At 49.4% G+C, this 19395-nt stretch overlaps 1 protein-coding gene across 2 annotated transcripts; it reads right to left on the bottom strand.

Annotated features, from left to right (window-relative positions):
- Window positions 1–224: 224 nt before the first annotated feature.
- On the bottom strand, window positions 225–18609 carry FBXO3 (F-box protein 3). Of its 2 annotated transcripts, none has more exons than XM_040409311.1 (11): window positions 18463–18609; window positions 15223–15312; window positions 14307–14470; window positions 13829–13943; window positions 13250–13454; window positions 12387–12432; window positions 11080–11164; window positions 6709–6831; window positions 6105–6220; window positions 5037–5231; window positions 225–2590 (listed from the first exon to the last, which is right to left on the bottom strand). In XM_040409311.1, the coding sequence occupies exons 1-11, from the start codon at window positions 18597–18599 to the stop codon at window positions 2574–2576; spliced, it is 1293 nt and encodes a 430-aa protein (XP_040265245.1). In that variant the 5' UTR covers window positions 18600–18609; the 3' UTR covers window positions 225–2573. The 2 variants fall into 2 exon arrangements, with proteins under 2 accessions (XP_040265245.1, XP_040265244.1); XM_040409310.1 differs by having other exon boundaries at window positions 5041–5231.
- Window positions 18610–19395: the final 786 nt, after the last annotated feature.

Here is a 19395-nt window from a genome sequence, read left to right as displayed (position 1 = left end):
AACGTCGCACTTTATTTTTATACATGTTGTGAAGCTTTTGCAAGAAAAAAGAAAAAAAAACGGAGCTGCTGCTGTGACTCTTCTACTTCAACCTTCTGGCATGACCGCTGTGGATCCGCGTTTTTTTGGCGGCTGATGCATTCTGGTGATCCGATGAGACCGCGTGTGCTGCTTTCATTCCTTTTTCTACTATATAAAATAGGACACTAGAGACGGACACAGCGTTTTTAACCCCAATTCGCTGTTTATTTCCTTTTACCAAAATTATTATATCATACGCATCATAAAATTATACCATATAAATTATGTAAAGACGGAGGAAACAAAGCGAGCGGGTCTAACCCGAATGAAAACTGCATGAGCCGACCGGTGCTGCTACAAGACACAGATTCCATAGCTAAATACATATATTAGGGGGGGGGGGGGGGACGGGGGGACACTGCAGCGATGCACTGCCATGTCCTACCAACAGCAGAACGGCCATTTTGAGGGCTGGACCATTCATTCCTGAGAGTGACGCTGATTCAGTTCACAGAGAGTGGCTTTTGCAGAAGATCTATAATATAAAACAGCGCCTCACTAGTCTACAGGCCAATAGTGGTATTGCAGTTTAGCCACAGATGTGAAAGGGGCTGAGCAGCCATACCGCACAGAGCATGTGGGCAGGTGTGGCGCTGTTCTTGAAAGAAAGCAATCATGTTCTTCTAATCCTTGGACAACCCCTTTAAGTGCATTTGCTGCTTGAGATTTGGCAAAAGCTCTACGGCAGCAATAATGGTTCTCCCCCAGCAGTGATGTAGCCCATCCCTCCCCAGTCACTGCATGTGTGGGCATTCTTGCCATTCAGGAGTCCAGGAAAGCTGGGTGAAGACTGCAAGGCCTGGTCTTGGCTGTGATCAGTGACCACGACGATCCGATTTTCAAGTTGCCGCGACTGTGACCCCAGAACTTCTGGATTATTTGGCGATTCTGGGGTCACGGTCGCAGAACCATTCAGATCAACGGCGATCTTTGGTCACGTGATGTGTTGCGGACACAGCCTTACACAGTGCGCAATGGGCGTGTGTCAAAACCAAAAAATTGGGGTCTAAAAGGAGAAAAAGGGAATATTTACAGTCTCTTTTTTTATTCCGTCAGTATAAATTAGTGGTCACCCAGCTTTCCTGAAATTAGGGATAACAGAAGATAGAAAACAATTAAATTGGGGGAGATTTCCCATGGCAACCAATCACAGTGCAGCTTTCATTTCTTCTAGAGCTCTTGAAAATTGAAAGCTGCGCTTAGTTGCTATTGGCAACAAACAGGTTTCCCTTTAGACTGTTTTCATATATCTGCCCCAGCAACCAATCACAGCACAGCTTTCATTTCTTCTAGGGCTCTCGACAACTGAAATCTGTGCTCCGATTGGTTGCTGTGGGCAACAAGCAGATTTTTTTTCCCTTTAGTCAGTTTACATATGTCTGCCTCAGTTACTGCCCACAGCAACAAATCACAGCGCAGCTTTCATTTTTTCAACAGCACTGACAGAGATGTAAGCTGTGCTGTGATTGGTTGCTATGAAGACAGTCTCAAAATCTGGAAGCCACAACGCTGTGAGAGACGCGTCACATAATGGACGCCAGCATTGCCTGATGGACCCCATTGACTTAGATCAGGTTCTGCTAAGGTGTCTACCATTTTGACAGGAAAAATAGTGCGCATTTTATTGAACAGTCCTGATTTTGTCACTATAATTTCATGTTTAGGGTTGCAAAAAGGAAGGGGGGGGGGGGGGCTTATAGAAACCGCACCCAAAAGTGGTTGTTTTGGGGCGCATCACGATTTTGACTTTTTAACTGTTGGCGCTGCATGAAAGGCTATTTTGTTCAGTCAAATGTGACAGAATCTGCGTCAGACGCAGGTGTAAATACTGTCTTACATGGTCTCCCAATATCAGACAGTGGCAACATAAGAGGGTGGCCTTGTTGGACATCCCCCTTTAAGAATTATGGCCTAGTCCACAAAATGGCTGCCTCCACAAACCCAAATGGCCATGCCGATACATAGGTCTTATCAAAGTCTCAAACCCAGCGTCCTGCACGCACGATAAACTCCCCTGAATAATGAAGATTCTTAAAAAAAAAAAAAAAGAAAATGCCCAGATACTCAGTCTCTTTCCGCTGAAGATTGCGCCAACGCTGCGGTCGTCGTAAGATTTGTATGTAAATTATAAAAATAAGGACCGCTGTGAAGCCATGATTGCCAGCTCAGGACAAGCCAATGGGAGCGCTGACGGCTTGCAACAGGCGGCAACCTCTCCCTTCGTGGCGGCAAGTGACAGATACACAAACAGGATGTCGCAGCGCGGATACAGGCAGCGGGCGGCAGGCAAGGAGCCCGGGCCAGCGCCAAGAGCAGAAGAATGCAAATAAAAAAGGATCCTGGCAGGACGACCCCGCTGGTCTTCTGCAGATGCAGGCGGTGGCACTCAGGTGAAGCGTGGGCAATGGACAGGAGGATTCGGCATGTCCAGCACTCTCCTCCTCTCTTCATATTCATCCGTGTCTGTGGAGTCGTCGTCGTGTAGAAAGCAATCATTGCAGCTCTCTTCCTGTACGATAGACAATGCAGAAACATGCCGTCAGGTGCTGCCCCCCCATCTTACAGGTCCTGTCAGTAATGGGGGGGCGTCACAAGTGGGTAACGAGGGGGGAAGAAAGGACAGCAGGCTGAACCACAGGTGAGGCAGGAAGTAGGTTTCCGTCTACTTTTGGATACGGCCACACAGGATAGGTATGATGCTATATCACTGCGGATTTGCATGTGTTGTACAGTACCAGCAGAGCGGTGAGATTGTAGGAAATCTTATCCTCGCGCTCAAAAAAATATATAAAAATTTGCAGCGAAAATTGACCTGCGGTGAGGGTTTTTAACTCGCACCATATCAATTTATGCTGCGGCTTTCCACCGTGGATTACATTATTTAAAATGGCTGGGCTGAAATCTGCTGCAAAATCCGCATGTAAGGCTACATGCACACAAAAAAAACAAAACATCCGTATGCCATTTGTTTTTGTTTTTTTGCGGATCCATTGTAACAATGCCTAAAACGGACAAGAATAGGACACGTTCTATTTTTTTTGCGGGGCTACGGAACGGACATACTGATGGAGTGCTGTCCGCATTTTTTGCGGACCCATTGAAATAAATAGGTCCGCATCCAATCCGCAAAAAAAACCAAAAACGGAACGAACACGGAAACAAACAACGTTCGTGTGCATGTAGCCTAACAAGGGTGGATTTTGCTGCATAAAAAAAAAAAAGTGACAAATTCTGCAGTAGAACTTTTGTCCCAAGTGGTCATACCCTTAAAGGGGTTCTCTCACTTCAGCAAATAGCATTTATGATGTAGAGAAAGTTAATACAAGGCACTTACTAATGTATTGTGATTCTCCATATTGCCTCCTCTGCTGGCTGTTTATTCCTTTTTCCATCACTGCTCGTTTCCATGGTTACGACCATACTGCAATGCAGCAGCGGTGGTCGTGCTTGCACACTATAGGAAAGAACATCGGCCTATGCTCACTCCCACGGTCCTGTCCACCAGAGATTTTGGCTTTTAATTTTTTTTATAGTGTGCAAGCACGACCACCAATGCTGGATTAGAGGGAGGTCGTAACCATAAAAACGAGCAGTGTATAATGTGATGGAAAAATGAATTAAGCCAGAATCACTTGTTTTAACTACCTACATGATAAATGCCTGGCTAAAGTGGTCTTCATGTTTATGACTGGCTTCTTGAAATTAAAGGGGTTGGCCACTATATAAGTACTTTCCACTATATAGTGGGAGGTAGGGTGAAAAAGAGTTTCTACTTTATTAAAAAAAATCTGAATGGTAATGTTTTTTATAATGAGCCCTGCCACCTGAGCCCCGCTCTGCGTGCAGCCAGTTCATCCATGGATGCACGCGACATAGAGGAGCATTAGAGAAAGCTCGTCCATGGCGCAATTCTAACTGCACATGCGCCGCTTTTCCTAACAGGAGCAGCGTATGCCCAGTCTGCCCCTGCCACTGGCGCGCTCCCTGCTCCGACTCGGTCTCTACAAACGGCTTATTCCTGTCAGAGTTCGGAGCAGGAACAAAAGTAAGAGCGCGCCTCATCCCAGACTGGGCATGCGCTGCTCTCATTAGGAAAAGCGGCGCATGTGCAGTTAGAATAAAGCCATGGACGAGCTTTCTCTAAAGCTCTTCCATGTCGCGTGCAGCTATGGACGAACTGGCTGCATGCAGAGCAGGGCTCATTATAAAAACATTACCATTCAGATTTTTTTTATAAAAGTATATTAGGAAACTATTTCACCCTACCTCCCACTATATAGTGGAACGTACTTATATAGTGGCCAACCCCTTTAAGCAAACTGCCCAATTTAGCCGATTACGCCACGTCCATCTTGTGAAAGCTCCAACGAACAACTGTTGTTGGAGAGGAAGTTGCCGCTAGACATCTCTGCAGCAGTGGAAAATGCAGTATTAAATTATATAGAGCAGCGGTCAGCAACCTTCGGCACTCCAGATGTGGTGAAACTACAACTCCCAGCATGCTCCATTCACTTCTATGGGAGTTCTGCAAACAGCTAAGCAAGTGTGCTTTTTGGGAGTCGTGGTTTCACCACAGCTGAGGTGCCAAAGTTTGCTGATCCCTGATATACAGGCTATTCAAAGGAATGACCATCAGGGCCAGGTCCACCAGAGTAGGAGCCACTTATTCTTGAGGTTCTCTGCTCTGGCCCAATTAGGGGTATACCGAGTCCACTACACACAAAGGTCCGGCTCTGGAGCTACTGCAGACCACCTGATCGGCAGAGGTGTGGGGTGCTGGACTCCCACCGATCAGATGTTGATGGCCTATCCTGAGGATAGACTATCAATATTAAAGGGACTGAAAAACCCCTTTAAAGGGGTTTTCTGAGATTTTGATACTGATGACCTATCAGTCTGACACCCGGGACCCCCACCGATCAGCTGTTTGAGATGAGCAGGAGCCATAATGTTACCTACTGTAGCAACGTCGGACACTCGAAATGTGGGGCATTTCATGTGAAAGCGAGGGATGGTGACATTGAAGACCTCGTTCTTGTTGTCAAGCCGGTGGAACGTATAACTCCCCTCCATGTATCCCGAGGTTGTGGAGAATGTAGTGCAGCTGGTGTATTCGTACACTCTACCCGCCCTCAGCTGGGGGTAATCTCCTAAAAGAATAAAAGGAAGACATGAAGTGGACCGCACCGATGAAGCAGACCTTAAAAGGGGTTGTCCCATCTGGACATTTATGACCTATCGATAGGTGCGGGTCCCACCTGTGGAACCTGTTCCTAGATCAAGAACAGGGCCCCGCTGTGAAAAGAGCATGCGCGGCTTTCTCCATTCACCTTTATGGGACCTTGCTCGGCTATTATCAGAAGAGCCATGGAGACAAATGACAGGGGGGCCGCATATGTGCCTCTTCCTCTCCATTCACTGCTATAGGACTTATAGTCAGCTATTTTTGGAAGCCCCATAGCAGTGATCGGAGAGGATGCTGCATATGTTCAGCATTCACAGCGGGGTCCTGTTCGTGAAACAGAAGCCACCTCTGGACACTCCCATCGGACATTTGCGTTCTATCGAAATGCCACAAATGTCCAGAAAGGACAACCCCATTCAAAGGGATCTTCCAGGAGTGTTGACATGCCTTCCACTGACATACCTGGCAAACGATTATAAAGAGATGAGCGGTGCTACACAGACGATTCTCACCCCCACCACAGAAGCCGGCTGTCCATATTGCTTCTGGAGCAAGTTCTCCTGGGCCAACCACTGACCGATTGGGATAAAGAAGATGCAATGTGGACTACACCTTATTTATACATCCCAGGGTCTGTGCATATCTGTAGGGATCCTGAATGCCGGGGCATCCACGGATCTGAACACCACAGCTCTACTTAGCATTATACTAGCTTTACCTTGACTGCAGTGGTTCTCAAAAAGAGAATGACAACACGGCTCGGAGATCTAGAACTAATAACTTGGTCTCCCGTTAGGAAATGAACGCCTGATACGATATGTGCATTCTGGTGACTTACCCACCACTCCCGGGCCTTGTACCTCCTCCACGTTTCCCTTTGCATTTGTGATTTTCCAGTAGCGGCTATCGAGCTGGCATGCTTTTTCTGGCAAAGCGTTTTTGGCCATCTCCATCCTAGGAAATAGGAGCAAAAAAACAAATGAACCCCAAATGTGCCAGCTTCTGTGACTCCTTACAACCACCTGGGTACAGATCCTCTAAAAACACGGCATCCACTCTACCTGTAGGGCCATCAGCCTCTAATGTTAGGATCACCACTGATGCTGTAGGTCTGTTTTCCATGAAGGAAGACCACAGAAAATGGATCGCTGTGCAGCATTCTGTCCAAAGCAGCTGGCCACGGACAGCGCTCCACATATGCTCATTTTGCATTACGTGGGCTTGGCTGATAATTGGTGCCATATACGCTTGACAGACGAAAGATACAGAGGTTCAAGCAGGTTAATATCCAACATGTCTGAACCTTTGCTTCTCCGATTATAGATTTGGGGGGGGGGACGGACAAGACTGAAACTCATATTTCTTAATTTTGAGAAAAGCATTTTACGCCATATACCAGGTCTATGGCCGTATACGTTCAGATTGGGCTGTGGAGTACTCACCTGATTCTGTAGGTGAAGAAGTAATGTGGAGGGTGGATAGAGCTCAACTCGGGCAGAAAGGAAGTGGAGACTGATGTGGTGACCTCATCAGTAATGGCCACACAGTCCTTGTCATGCTCATACCTGGTACAGAGAAGAGCTATTAGATAAGACATGGATGCCTAGAAGATATGACCATTACTATATCACATACATACATTGGCGTTCCGTTTGTGAGATCCGTTCGGGGCTCTCACAAGTGGTTCCAAAACGGATCAGTTTTGCCCTAATGCATTCTGAATGGAAAAGGATCCGCTCAGAATGCATCAGTTTGTCTCCGTTCCGTCTCCATTCCGCTTTGGAGGCGGACAGCGTTTTGGTGTCCGTCTGAAGAAACTGAGCCACATTGTGTGTCAGAACGGATCAGTTTTCAATGGCACAATAGAAAACCGATCCGTCCTCCATTGACTTTCAATGGTGTTCAAGACGGATCAGTCTTGGCTATGTTAAAGATAATACAAACAGATCCGTTCTGAACGGATGCAGACAGTTGTATTATCTGAACGGATCCGCCTGTGCGCAGACCCATGACAGATCCGCACCAAACGCGAGTGTGAAAGTAGCCTTAGTAGTGACTGTGCTTGGACAATGCTGCAATGCCAGGGTCAGCCACTACTAAACATATGGCGCTGTGCAGAGTGTTGTAGACCATGGAGAGGACGTGGAGCTACTATGAGCGCTATGGTGCCATCCAACAGCTGATCACTGCGGGTGGCGAGAGACAGACCCCCAATAATGAAGTATTGATGGTCTATCCTAAGGGCAGGTCAATTTGAAAAATCCGGATAATCCCTTTATAGCATCCCACAATCTTTCAGGTTTCCACCCTCACAGGGGTCAAGGATCGGACATCTGCCATTAGAGCAGGGGTAGGCAAACTCCAGGTGTTGTGAAACTACAACTCCCAGCATGCACACTTGCTCTGCTCTTCTAAGAACTCTCATAGAAAATGCTGGGAACTGTAGTTTCACAGCAGCTGTAGTGCCGAAGGTTGACGATCCCCGTATTAAAGCAAAAACTGCAATTTTTTTTGATGAACCAGAATATAAAGGGTTTTCTCCCCACACAAGCCCTGTCTAAAAGGTGGAGGTAGCTTTGAGACATGCATGTCAGAACAGGGTCTATGGACCTCTAAACTGCCAAGCGAGGTGGCTGCTGTGTCCAAGCTGAGAGTAAAGGCTTAGGCCCCATGCACACGACCGTATCCGTTTTGCAGTCAAGTCACAAAATACGAATGTGGCCCGTGTGCCGTCCTCCTTTTATTTGCAGTCCCTTTGTTTTCAATGGTTCAGTGGTCTGCATTTTGCGGACATATTCTATCTTTTTGTGGAACGGACATATGGATGCTGAAAGAACACAGATGATCCGAGTGCTTTCTGCATCCTTATGTCCGTTCTGAAAATAGAAAATGTCTGATACCTGTCCGCAAAATTTGTATTTTGTGGATCCGCAATTTGCTGATCGCAAAAGGGATACAGTTGTGTGAATCGGGCCAATGCAAATAACCATACTCTCGGTCCAGGGAACACGGACCATGTGGCGGCCACATCTTTCAGACCGACGGTGGCTCCCCTGACCCAAACTGCCTGCATCACAGTGATTTGTGATGCAGTCAGTTCGGGTCAGAAGAGCCGCCGTATTTCCCGGACTGAGCACGGCTGTGTGCATAAGCCCTAAATGGACAGGTGGCTGCAACTATAAGTGGTAAAACTTCGCAATATATTTGGCATTTCAATTCTTCATCATTTTCACAATCCTTTGCTTGCTGTCAATGAATGGAAACCTCTTTTTTTTTTTTTTGCACATCCAGAGGCTGAAATCCCATCTTGATTATGTCTAACTGCCACCGATGCACAGCTCATTTGCTGCCAGTCCACGCAGCAGCCGCACAGGCAAATACCACAGCAAACTGCTCCGGTTTGGCCATACTAGGGGTGCATCGAAATGAAAATTCTGGTCCGAAACCGAAAACGAAAATTCAGGATGCCCTTGACCGAAAACCGATACCGAAACTGCCTTTTTGCCCAAATACTTTTTTTTTAATGATTTTATTAATAATTCTTTTTCATGAATGAAATTCATCTGTGGGCGGCGCTGTTATGGAGAGGGGGATCTGTGGGCGGCGCTGTTATGGAGAGGGGGATCTGTGGGCGGCGCTGTTATGGAGAGGGGGATCTGTGGGCGGCGCTGTTATGGAGAGGGGGATCTGTGGGCGGCGCTGTTATGGAGAGGGGGATCTGTGGGCGGCGCTGTTATGGAGAGGGGGATCTGTGGGCGGCGCTGTTATGGAGAGGGGGATCTGTGGGCGGCGCTGTTATGGAGAGGGGGATCTGTGGGCGGCGCTGTTATGGAGAGGGGGATCTGTGGGTGGCGCTGTTATGGAGAGGGGGATCTGTGGGCGGCGCTGTTATGGAGAGGGGGATCTGTGGGCGGCGCTGTTATGGAGAGGGGGATCTGTGGGCGGCGCTGTTATGGAGAGGGGGATCTGTGGGCGGCGCTGTTATGGAGAGGGGGATCTGTGGGCGGCGCTGTTATGGAGAGGGGGATCTGTGGGCGGCGCTGTTATGGAGAGGGGGATCTGTGGGCGGCGCTGTTATGGAGAGGGGGATCTGTGGGCGGCGCTGTTATGGAGAGGGGGATCTGTGCACTGTTATGGAAAGGGGATATGTGCACAGATCCCTTTCCCCATAACAGTGCACAGATCCCTTTCCCCATAACAGTGCACAGATCCCTTTCCCCATAACAGTGCACAGATCCCTTTCCCCATAACAGTGCACAGATCCCTTTCCCCATAACAGTGCACAGATCCCTTTCCCCATAACAGTGCACAGATCCCTTTCCCCATAACAGTGCACAGATCCCTTTCCCCATAACAGTGCACAGATCCCTTTCCCCATAACAGTGCACAGATCCCTTTCCCCATAACAGTGCACAGATCCCTTTCCCCATAACAGTGCACAGATCCCTTTCCCCATAACAGTGCACAGATCCCTTTCCCCATAACAGTGCACAGATCCCTTTCCCCATAACAGTGCACAGATCCCCCCCCCTCCCCATAGCAGTGCACAGATCCCCCCCCTCCCCATAGCAGTGCCATAGACCGATCCCCCTACCCATAACAGCCCCGGCCCTGTTGCTCACAGCAGACTAATCACTCACTGCATCTTTATTTTACCTTACAATCGTGACGCTCCAGTAACAACTCTGCATGCAGAGCTGAGGGCGGCGTAACTTCACTTACTCACGTGACGCACCTGCTCCGCCCACTTTATGAATGAAGGAGGCGGAGCAGGCGCGTCATGTGAGTAAGTGACGTTACGCCGGCCTCCGCTCTGCCTGCAGAGTTGTTACTGGAGCGTCACGATTGTAAGGTAAAATAAAGATGCAGTGACTTAAAGTAAACCGCCCGCCCGCAGATGGTGAGCTACTTGGTGGGTGACAAATCCCACACCCCATATTTTCGGCCGATATGTAACAATATCGGCCGAAATGGATTAGGTGCAATTTCGGCCGATATTTTCAGCTGCCGGAATTTCGGTGCACCCCTAGGCCATACAGCTCGTATAGGAAACGTATGACGTTTTAATGAAGCAGGAAATGTATCACCGTACTTACCGTATTCAGTGGCGGAAAAATGTAATTGCATCTTATCTGGAAAATACTAATGAGCGCTTCCATTATGGAAGCGCTCATTAGTACCAGAGGACCATGGAGAGGTAAATGCAGCGCTCCTCGGGCTCTGTACTCACCGCTTCCTGGTTCTCTGCTGTCGGCTGTGATGTGACTGCGCACAGTGTGAGGACACTGTGTGACCTGACCCTGTGCGCGTCAGGTCACAGCACAGCCGATGGCAGGAAGAAGAAGAGAGCTTGATCCTGGAAGTCCCCAGGGTCCAGAGCAGGAGGGGGCATGAGAAGCTGATCTGAGGTCTGAATGGGGGGGGGGGGTCTTATTTATATTGGGGCTCTAATCTGAGGTCTGATTGGGGGTCATTCACATTAAAATCATGTTTTTCACCTGCACAAGCCACGCAACTCAAAGCGGCTTCTGGAAGTAGCCAGGCGACATTGGCATGGACGCTAACAGTACTCTAGGCACCTGCAGGAAATGATCAGGATTTTCAGCCTCTGGATGTACACAAGAACACATCCATTGGCTGACAGCAAGCAGAGGTGTTGAGATATATATATATATATATATATATATATATATATATATATATAAAAATAATCTCTCATCAGGAAAAACACTAAATTAAAAAACACACACAGGCATGCAAACACCTGCACACACTTACACCTCTACAGTAGTGATGTGTTCAGTCCACGCTACCTGAAAATCTGGTCCCTGATGATGGGATAGTCACCTGAGACAACATGCTGCACATACGACGTAAACCACTGGGTGAAAGAGGTACCTGAGACAGAGGAAACACAAGAAAGTAAAATGTGAGGGTCGGCACTAGAGATTTATGACCTTCTCAGGCAGCTGCTTATCTTCTGTGGGTACAAAGGATTGGGCATGTTAAAATCCAACATGGCTGATCCCTCTTCCCCAATATCAGAGAAAGTGCTCATAACCTTAAGACTTATTTAAGTTCATCTCATGTGTATGGTCGGGTCGTCACAGATTTCAGAGGGATCTTCCAATATTCTAATGTCTATAGGGACTCAACGTATATGGAAATAAAGGTCCCTTTACATGGGACAACAGAGCAGCAGATTGTCGGGAAGAAACGCTTCTTTACGGACAATCTGCTGCTCGCTGGTGGAGGAGATCGCTGCATTTACATGCAGAGTATGGGGAGGGGCGATCACTAATGCCATCGCTCTTCCCCATAAGGACTCGTCGTGTGATTACACACCACAATCTGCCGAAGGCAAACATCGATTTTTGTGTACGCACAATCGATCAGATTAACGAGCGTTTTACTCATTCATCGGGAAATCAGTAATACATCTCCACTGCCAGATAATCGCGAACTAGCACTCCTATGAACGCTCATTACCGATTAACTTTAGGATTCTTGGTCCGTGTAAAGGGCCTCGAGTCTCTAATGGGCTGAATTTTTACCAGTCCCATCCCAGAGCCCCCTACAGATATCACAACCTGAAGTTACGCAGAGCCAAAGCTATAAGGTAATGGGAGGGTCAAGGCTGAACAATCTAAAGCTGGCCACACACATTAGGCTACTTTCACACTCGCGTTTGGTGCGGATCGGTAGTTTCGTCATTCCAAAGCGGAAAGGAGACGAGACGGAACGGAGGCAAACTGAGGGATTCTGAGCGGATCCTTTTCCATTCAGAATGCATTAGGGCAAAACTGATCACAAACGGAAAGCCAAAAAACCCCAGTGTGAAAGTAGCCACAGATAAAAGTTATCTGAACCCACTCATTTCGGTGGAACCAGCAGACTGTCTAATGTGTACAGGGGCCTCCCAATCCTGACGGCTGCAGATGTCTTGGGAGATAAGGATCTGGTGGCTAGATTTCAATTGCCCAATCCTTCTGGTGTCAGGAAGATAAGGAGTCTGCTGGCACCAGCTTTCTCCCCCCCTCCCGTCACATGCATGCTTGGCCACGTATACAGCCGAGAGCTATCCAACGTGTATGGCCGGTCCGCCACTCACAGGTCCTACCTGTAATAAACATGTCCAGTGCAGCAGGGTTATGTGTTGTCTGGTCCTAAAACACAAACGAAAGACCTCGTTATCTAGGAGAAGCATCTGAAAACTTTCCTAACACACGTCCCAAAAAATATCACCTAAAAAGAACACTTCTCCGAAATATATTCCCTGAGCACTGTTCACCTGGGAAGGATCATATAGAGAAGGGGCTTAGAAGGCGAGGGCCACAGCAGTTGAAGAGAACCTAATTCACACATCGTTACCGTTAAGTGGACTTAGGTGGCCCCCTGGGGCATCGGCCCACCAGGAAATTTCCCTGTAGGGTCTATGGCCAATTCGCCCCTGCTTAAGGGGCTGTGCACTAATTTGCAGACCTCTCTTGGGACCCACAGTGGTGATCATTCCCGGCCATGGCTCGTTCACTCTCCGGCCTCTGCTGCTCATTTCGGGTCCCTCCGCGTAAACCTCTGATTTGATGCCGCTGCAGCGGCGACCTGCTCCTCTTGTGTCACGTGACCATTTGACATGACACAAAGGGACAGCGGCCAGTGATTGGCTGCAGCGGCATCAAACAGGAAGTTTATATGGAGTGACCCAAGACATGCAGCAGAGGCCGCGGAGTGAAAGAATCAGGACCTAGTGTGGAGGATCAGGTAAGTATGATCACCAATGCGGGTCCTGCCAGGCTGAGTGGTCTACAATTTAGTGCACAACCCCTTTAAGGGGCTTATCTCTTGCATCAGTGATCTGCAACCTGTGGCTGTTGTGAAACTACAAGACTCAGCATGCCATAAGAGCTACAACGCTCTTGGCATGCTGGAACTTGTAGTCTCTTCACCACCCTTGCTGTAGGAGGAGACATGACCAAGCCTTACCGGACACTGATAGAATATCTCATTGCGACACCTCCCTTCAACGTCAGCCAGAGCCAAGTACTGACTGAGACCAGTGTGGATGCAGAAGGTGACTGGAAGGCACCGATTGAGCCCAATCCTGCGCTGGAAGCCGCCGGCTGCTGTGTCTACGTCCAGCAGGTTCTCAGACCGGTAGTGGTTGGATAACGCCATGCTGCCCATCAGCCTAAGGAGCAAAGACAATGGATGGGGTAGGAGACTTACGACTGCTCACACAAATGATTTGCGGTCCGCAAAAATCGCAAAACATGGATCCCGGCTGTGTGCATGCTGCCATTTTTTTTTTTTTTCACCAAAACTGTAGAAATTTCCTATCCTTGTCTGCAAAACGGACAAGAATAGCAAATGTTCTATCTTTTTTTGCGGGGAGATGGAACGGACAGACAGATGTGGACAACACACAGCGTGCTGTCTGTATCTTTTGCGGCCCCATTGAAATGAATGAGTCCACATCCGATCCGCAAAAAATGCGGACCCATTCATGTAGTGCGCATGAGGCCTAAATGACACCAGCGGGTGCCATCAAGTGTCAGGTCTTACCCAGGTAGCACAAGCTTCTGTCCATTGTGAATACGCAAGGAACAGCGATAATCGTCAGGCAGCTTGGCGCCGATTCTTTCTTCTATGGCGTTAAGATCTTCCTCCTGCACGCCGGCTGCGTAAACCACAAGAACATCAGAGGCCAGCTTAAAGGGATGGTTCCTCCCCTCTGAATAATAGCAGGGAGGTCTCCATCTGCTACCTGATCATCTTGGGTTACAGCCACTATTCACATCCAGAGCTGCGTTCAGCATTCTGCCAGTTATAGCCTACTAAAACTTTGCTGATCAGTCTGGAAGAAGCATTCTCCGCTGTGGTGCAGTGAGGACGGAAGGTGGACACCAGGCGCTATACAACAGTCATCGACATCCGCTGCACAGACTGTGCAGATTGATTACAGCAGAAGTCTGAATGCAGCTCTGGATGTGACTATAAAGTAAGATAATTTAACACATTACTAATGCCAGAAACTCATTACCTTTAAGAGAGGTGATCATTCTGGGGCAGTGTTCACCCAGATAAGCCTTCAGGGCATCCCAGGCCGCCTTCAGCTTGGCATAGTGATGAATATACCTTCCCAGATCCACGTAATAGTCTGTAAATGTCGCTTTCCAGCTGCGGTTCTTCTGGGCCTTCTTGTCTCTGGAAGCAGAAATTGGATGTGGTTGTTCAGACACATTCAACAGTTTCCAACCCCATTAACATTTTGACAAAGCTGAGGGTATAAAATAGCAGCAAGGAGGAATCCTCACTGTACCAAACCATCGCAGACGCTCCACACTTGATGGTTCCTCGGTTCAGGATAGGTCATCGCTATCTGATTGGCGAGGGTCCGACACCAGGGACCCCTGCTGATCAGCTGTTTGAGAAAGCAGCGGCACTCGCTGCAGCACCTCAGCTTTCCATAGGCCAGAGGCGTCACGTTCATTGATCATATAGCCTAGGAGCAGCGCAGCCCCATAGAAGTGAATAGGGCTGAGCGTGATACCAAGCACAGCCACTATACAATGTACGGCGCTGTGCTTGGCGAGCAGAGAGAAGTCAGCGCCTTCTCAAACAGCTGATCGGCAGGAGTCCCGGGTGTCAGACCCCCACCGATCAGATACTGATGTCCTATCCTGAGGATAGGTCATCAGTATAAAAAAATCACAGAAAACCCCTTTAAATCTTTGGGGAAACCACTTTAATTTTCAGGACGGTGGTCCTCCACCTCCACTAACATCTCACCAGGCGTGCGTTCTGAGTGTGCCGCTATGGGGAGAGGAGAAGCCGCTAACAGATCCAGCATGCACAATCACCAAGATCTGCCAATGGAGGAAGCCTCGGGGCAGCAGATTTGGATCATCTATAAATTATGGATAATGTATATGGGCCCCTTATTACAAATCACTTACTCCGACACCAGCCAATACTTCCGACATGGCCACTTCCATAGAGGATCATGGTTGCAGAGCTGGTTAAATCTTCTGTTGAGGAGACTGCAGCTGAAAAAATAAAATAAAACAAAATTCATTATAATAACAGGGAGGCAGGAAGTAAACGAGCTGCAGTACCCCAGTACGGCCACTACACTCTGAATGGCGCTGTTTAAAGTGCTAGCTCTACCTGCTAATGGTGATGGTGTGAGATATTGACCCCCGTGGTCAAATACTGATTGACCTAGCCTCAAGATGGGAACCTGGAACACCCCCTCATCCTGGGAGGACAACCCCTTTCCAAAAGCTGCATCATGTCCTGCATGTGGATGTCCTAGAGGGGGCCCACAAGCTTGCGAACCCCCAGGGTGCCCCTCTGTACGCCGCATGGTGACGCAATCGACCTGTGCGATAGATCCGGCACTCTGTCGTGGTTTCCATCCATAAGAGGAGACCGTCTTGGAACTACAAATCCTAGAAGGAGGCTGTGAAGAATGCTGGGACTTGTAGTGACCACACCACCGACAGCGAAGGTGGAGGCGCTGGCAGTGGAATGGGCGAGTGGCACGTTTTAGGTCATGATAATGTACTTAGGAAATAATTATACTGATAAATGCAGTGTCAGGATACGGCCACAGGGGGGCAGATTTTCCGCAGTGGCATTCCCGTCTCGATTCCCGGCAATATCTTCCATGCAGATTCCCCCCCCGATTTTCCATCATGCACGGAGAGGGTGAAAGTCACATTATAAGGGCTACGTCTTTTGCGTTCCGTATACGGAACCAATCATTTCAATGGCTCCGCAAAAAAAAACGAACACATACAGAATGTACTCATATGTCTTCCGTATCCGTTCCGTTTTTGCGGAACCATCTATTGAAAATTTTATGCCCAGCCCAATTTTTTCTATGTAATTACTGTATATGGCATACGGAAAAACGCAACGGAAACCCTACTGAAAAAAAATATAAAAAAGGAAAAACGGATCCGGGAAAAAAAAAAACAGCAAAACACTGAAAAAGACATACGGTCGTGTGAACGCGCCCTAAATCGACAAGCTGCAGATTTTGCGTGCGGCACTTGGATGAGAATTTGTAAAATCTCGCCGACTCTGCAGGTTCTGTGGCACTCCTATACTTTCCACTTGCAGTTCCGCCGTGTGTGAACAGACCCCCTCAGCATTTCCATAGCACGCAAGGTTTTAAACACCGGGAGGACTAAAGACAGGGAGGTAAGGTGGGGGAGGGGCGCTGCGATAGACGGGGCTGTTTACTGCTTCCAGGATCTGTCTCCATGAGATACCGATCCCTGCAGGGGCCGCTCCGTGATAACGCCGCGGGTCACATGTTTATCTCCCTGCTTCACGTGCAGGTCACAGACGAGACAACATGACCGCAGCGGCATAACGCAGCTCACAGAGGTGACAGTGAGAACAGCGCCACCCTCATCTATAGGCTGTGCCTGGTATTGCAGCTCAGCCCCATTTACTTGGCATAGTCACTGGTTTAGGAAACATCTAATCTCAGACAATCCCTGTAACCAGAGGGATAAATGGGGACCCTCCTCTACTGCATCTGCTCCGGTGGACGTGGCGCATCCACGCATCTCACAGGGTGCACAGTTCACATGCGTCATTTCACCTTCTGCAGCAGCCGAGGTGCGTAGTATTGCGAGGTTCTGCAGCGGCCGAGGTGCGTAGTATTGCGAGGTTCTGCAGCAGCCGAGGTGCGTAGTATTGCGAGGTTCTGCAGCAGCCGAGGTGCGTAGTATTGCGAGGTTCTGCAGCAGCCGAGGTGCGTAGTATTGCGAGGTTCTGCAGCAGCCGAGGTGCGTAGTATTGCGAGGTTCTGCAGCAGCCGAGGTGCGTAGTATTGCGAGGTTCTGCAGCGGCAGAGGTGCGTAGTATTGCGAGGTTCTGCAGCGGCAGAGGTGCGTAGTATTGCGAGGTTCTGCAGCGGCCGAGGTGCGTATTATTGCGAGGTTCTGCAGCGGCCGAGGTGCGTAGTATTACGAGGTTCTGCAGCGGCCGAGGTGCGTAGTATTACGAGGTTCTGCAGCGGCCGAGGTGCGTAGTATTACGAGGTTCTGCAGCGGCCGAGGTGCGTAGTATTACGAGGTTCTGCAGCGGCCGAGGTGCGTAGTATTACGAGGTTCTGCAGCGGCCGAGGTGCGTAGTATTACGAGGTTCTTCAGCGGCCGAGGTGCGTAGTATTACGAGGTTCTGCAGCGGCCGAGGTGCGTAGTATTACGAGGTTCTGCAGCGGCCGAGGTGCGTAGTATTACGAGGTTCTGCAGCGGCCGAGGTGCGTAGTATTACGAGGTTCTGCAGCGGCCGAGGTGCGTAGTATTACGAGGTTCTGCAGCGGCCGAGGTGCGTAGTATTACGAGGTTCTGCAGCGGCCGAGGTGCGTAGTATTACGAGGTTCTGCAGCGGCCGAGGTGCGTAGTATTACGAGGTTCTGCAGCGGCCGAGGTGCGTAGTATTACGAGGTTCTGCAGCGGCCGAGGTGCGTAGTATTACGAGGTTCTGCAGTGGCCAAGGTGCGTATTATCAGGTTCTGCAGCAGATGTGTCGTTATGGTTTCTACGTCAGAAGAGATGCGACTAAACAATTCGCAATGTCTTAGTCACGGTGATAAAACTGCACCGAAACCCACGTCTCGCTCTCGGGCCGTGTTCACATCTGCGTCGCGGCTTCCATCACTTTCGCATCGCTATTCTTGCGGTCACAACGCCACAAGCCCAATTATAAGTCAACGGCATCCATCGGGCTACACCTGGCTGGCACCAACACGGCGTCATGGCTTCCGTTAAGAGGAAAAACGGATGCAAATGTGAACAGAGCCGTATGATGGAGCGTAATAAACGCGCCCTGATAAACCGGAGGCGACCGGGGCCGATCTTCACTCCACCCAGATGTAACGCTCTTCTCCAGATCCAATCGCCGGGTCCGGTGACATCACGGCGACCTTTCGAAAATATCAATAGGTCGCGACTGACCGCCATTCGCTGTCGCCATGTACGGTGGGTGACACGCTGTCGCCATGTACGGTGGGTGACACAATGTCGCCATGTACGGTGGGCGACACGCTGTCGCCATGTCACCTGCTTTATGGGGGCCACATCTGGGATTACAGACCCTGAACACCCACAGCAGGCGAGGAGGTGGGGGGTGCAGGGGGAGGGGCACAACAGGCAGCACAGGGGGCACACGGATACCTGAGCAGGTCCCGGAAGTCCAGGTAAGACAGGATCAGGAGCAGCGGATCGGACGGCAGCTCCGCCAGACCCAGCTCGTTGGTCCCCGCCATCTTGGAGGCGACCAGCTGAACAGGCGCGGCTCCTCCCCTTCCCATTGACAGACAACGCCCCCCTCAAACCATGGCCACGCCCAATCCGGAAATCCCACTATGGCAAGCGCAACGAAGCCCCGCCTCTCACGCTGACAGACGGGAGAGATAACCCCTCCTCCTTCATGTACTAGAACGCGCTCAGGTAACCACGCCCCTTCTAGATTTTACGTCAAGTGAAACTCCACCCTTTCCCTGACAGACGATGCCCCTCACGCACTAAGGTCACATCGCCTAATCTGGAATGTGAGTGAATCCCCCTCCCCTTTCCACGCCCCTCTGAGGTTCTGAAGCTGAAAGATGGGCGGAAAAGTGAGGGGGAGGGGCTGACCCTGATCCTCCCAACCCCTCCCCCCGCCACTAGGTCTCCTGATATGGTGGCACCTGTGGTTAGTGAAACTACAGCTCCCGGCATGCTCCATTCACAAACAGCTGCAGCCTCTCTCCATGCAAAGGAGCAGGGGAACTGTGGTCTTAGAGGCATAGCTTTCTTTCTTTTTTTTTTTCTAGAATGAGAGCTAGTTTGCATATCTTTTTCCCAGAGGAGCCTGTCCTGTTCTATAAGACTCCTCACCCCTCCTAGGCACTCTCTATAAGGAGAAGTAGTGACCTATAAAATAAAATAATAGTATTGCAGGTGATCTGGTGCTGTAGTTCCTCAGTGCAGCCACTAGATGTCAGTGTAGGAGCGCTTGGCAGCCACTGCATAGAACAGAGCAGTGACCCCTATAGAAAGGTGAAGGGGCAGGTGAGCGGAAATGCGAGGAGGCCTCTGGTTATTTAATATCCAGCAGTAGAAGTT

The sequence above is a fragment of the Bufo bufo genome, chromosome 10 (assembly GCF_905171765.1).
Source record: "Bufo bufo chromosome 10, aBufBuf1.1, whole genome shotgun sequence".
Taxonomy (NCBI): Eukaryota; Metazoa; Chordata; class Amphibia; order Anura; family Bufonidae; genus Bufo; species Bufo bufo.
Note: the sequence above shows the minus strand (reverse complement) of the source record. Positions and strands in the feature narration are given on the sequence as shown.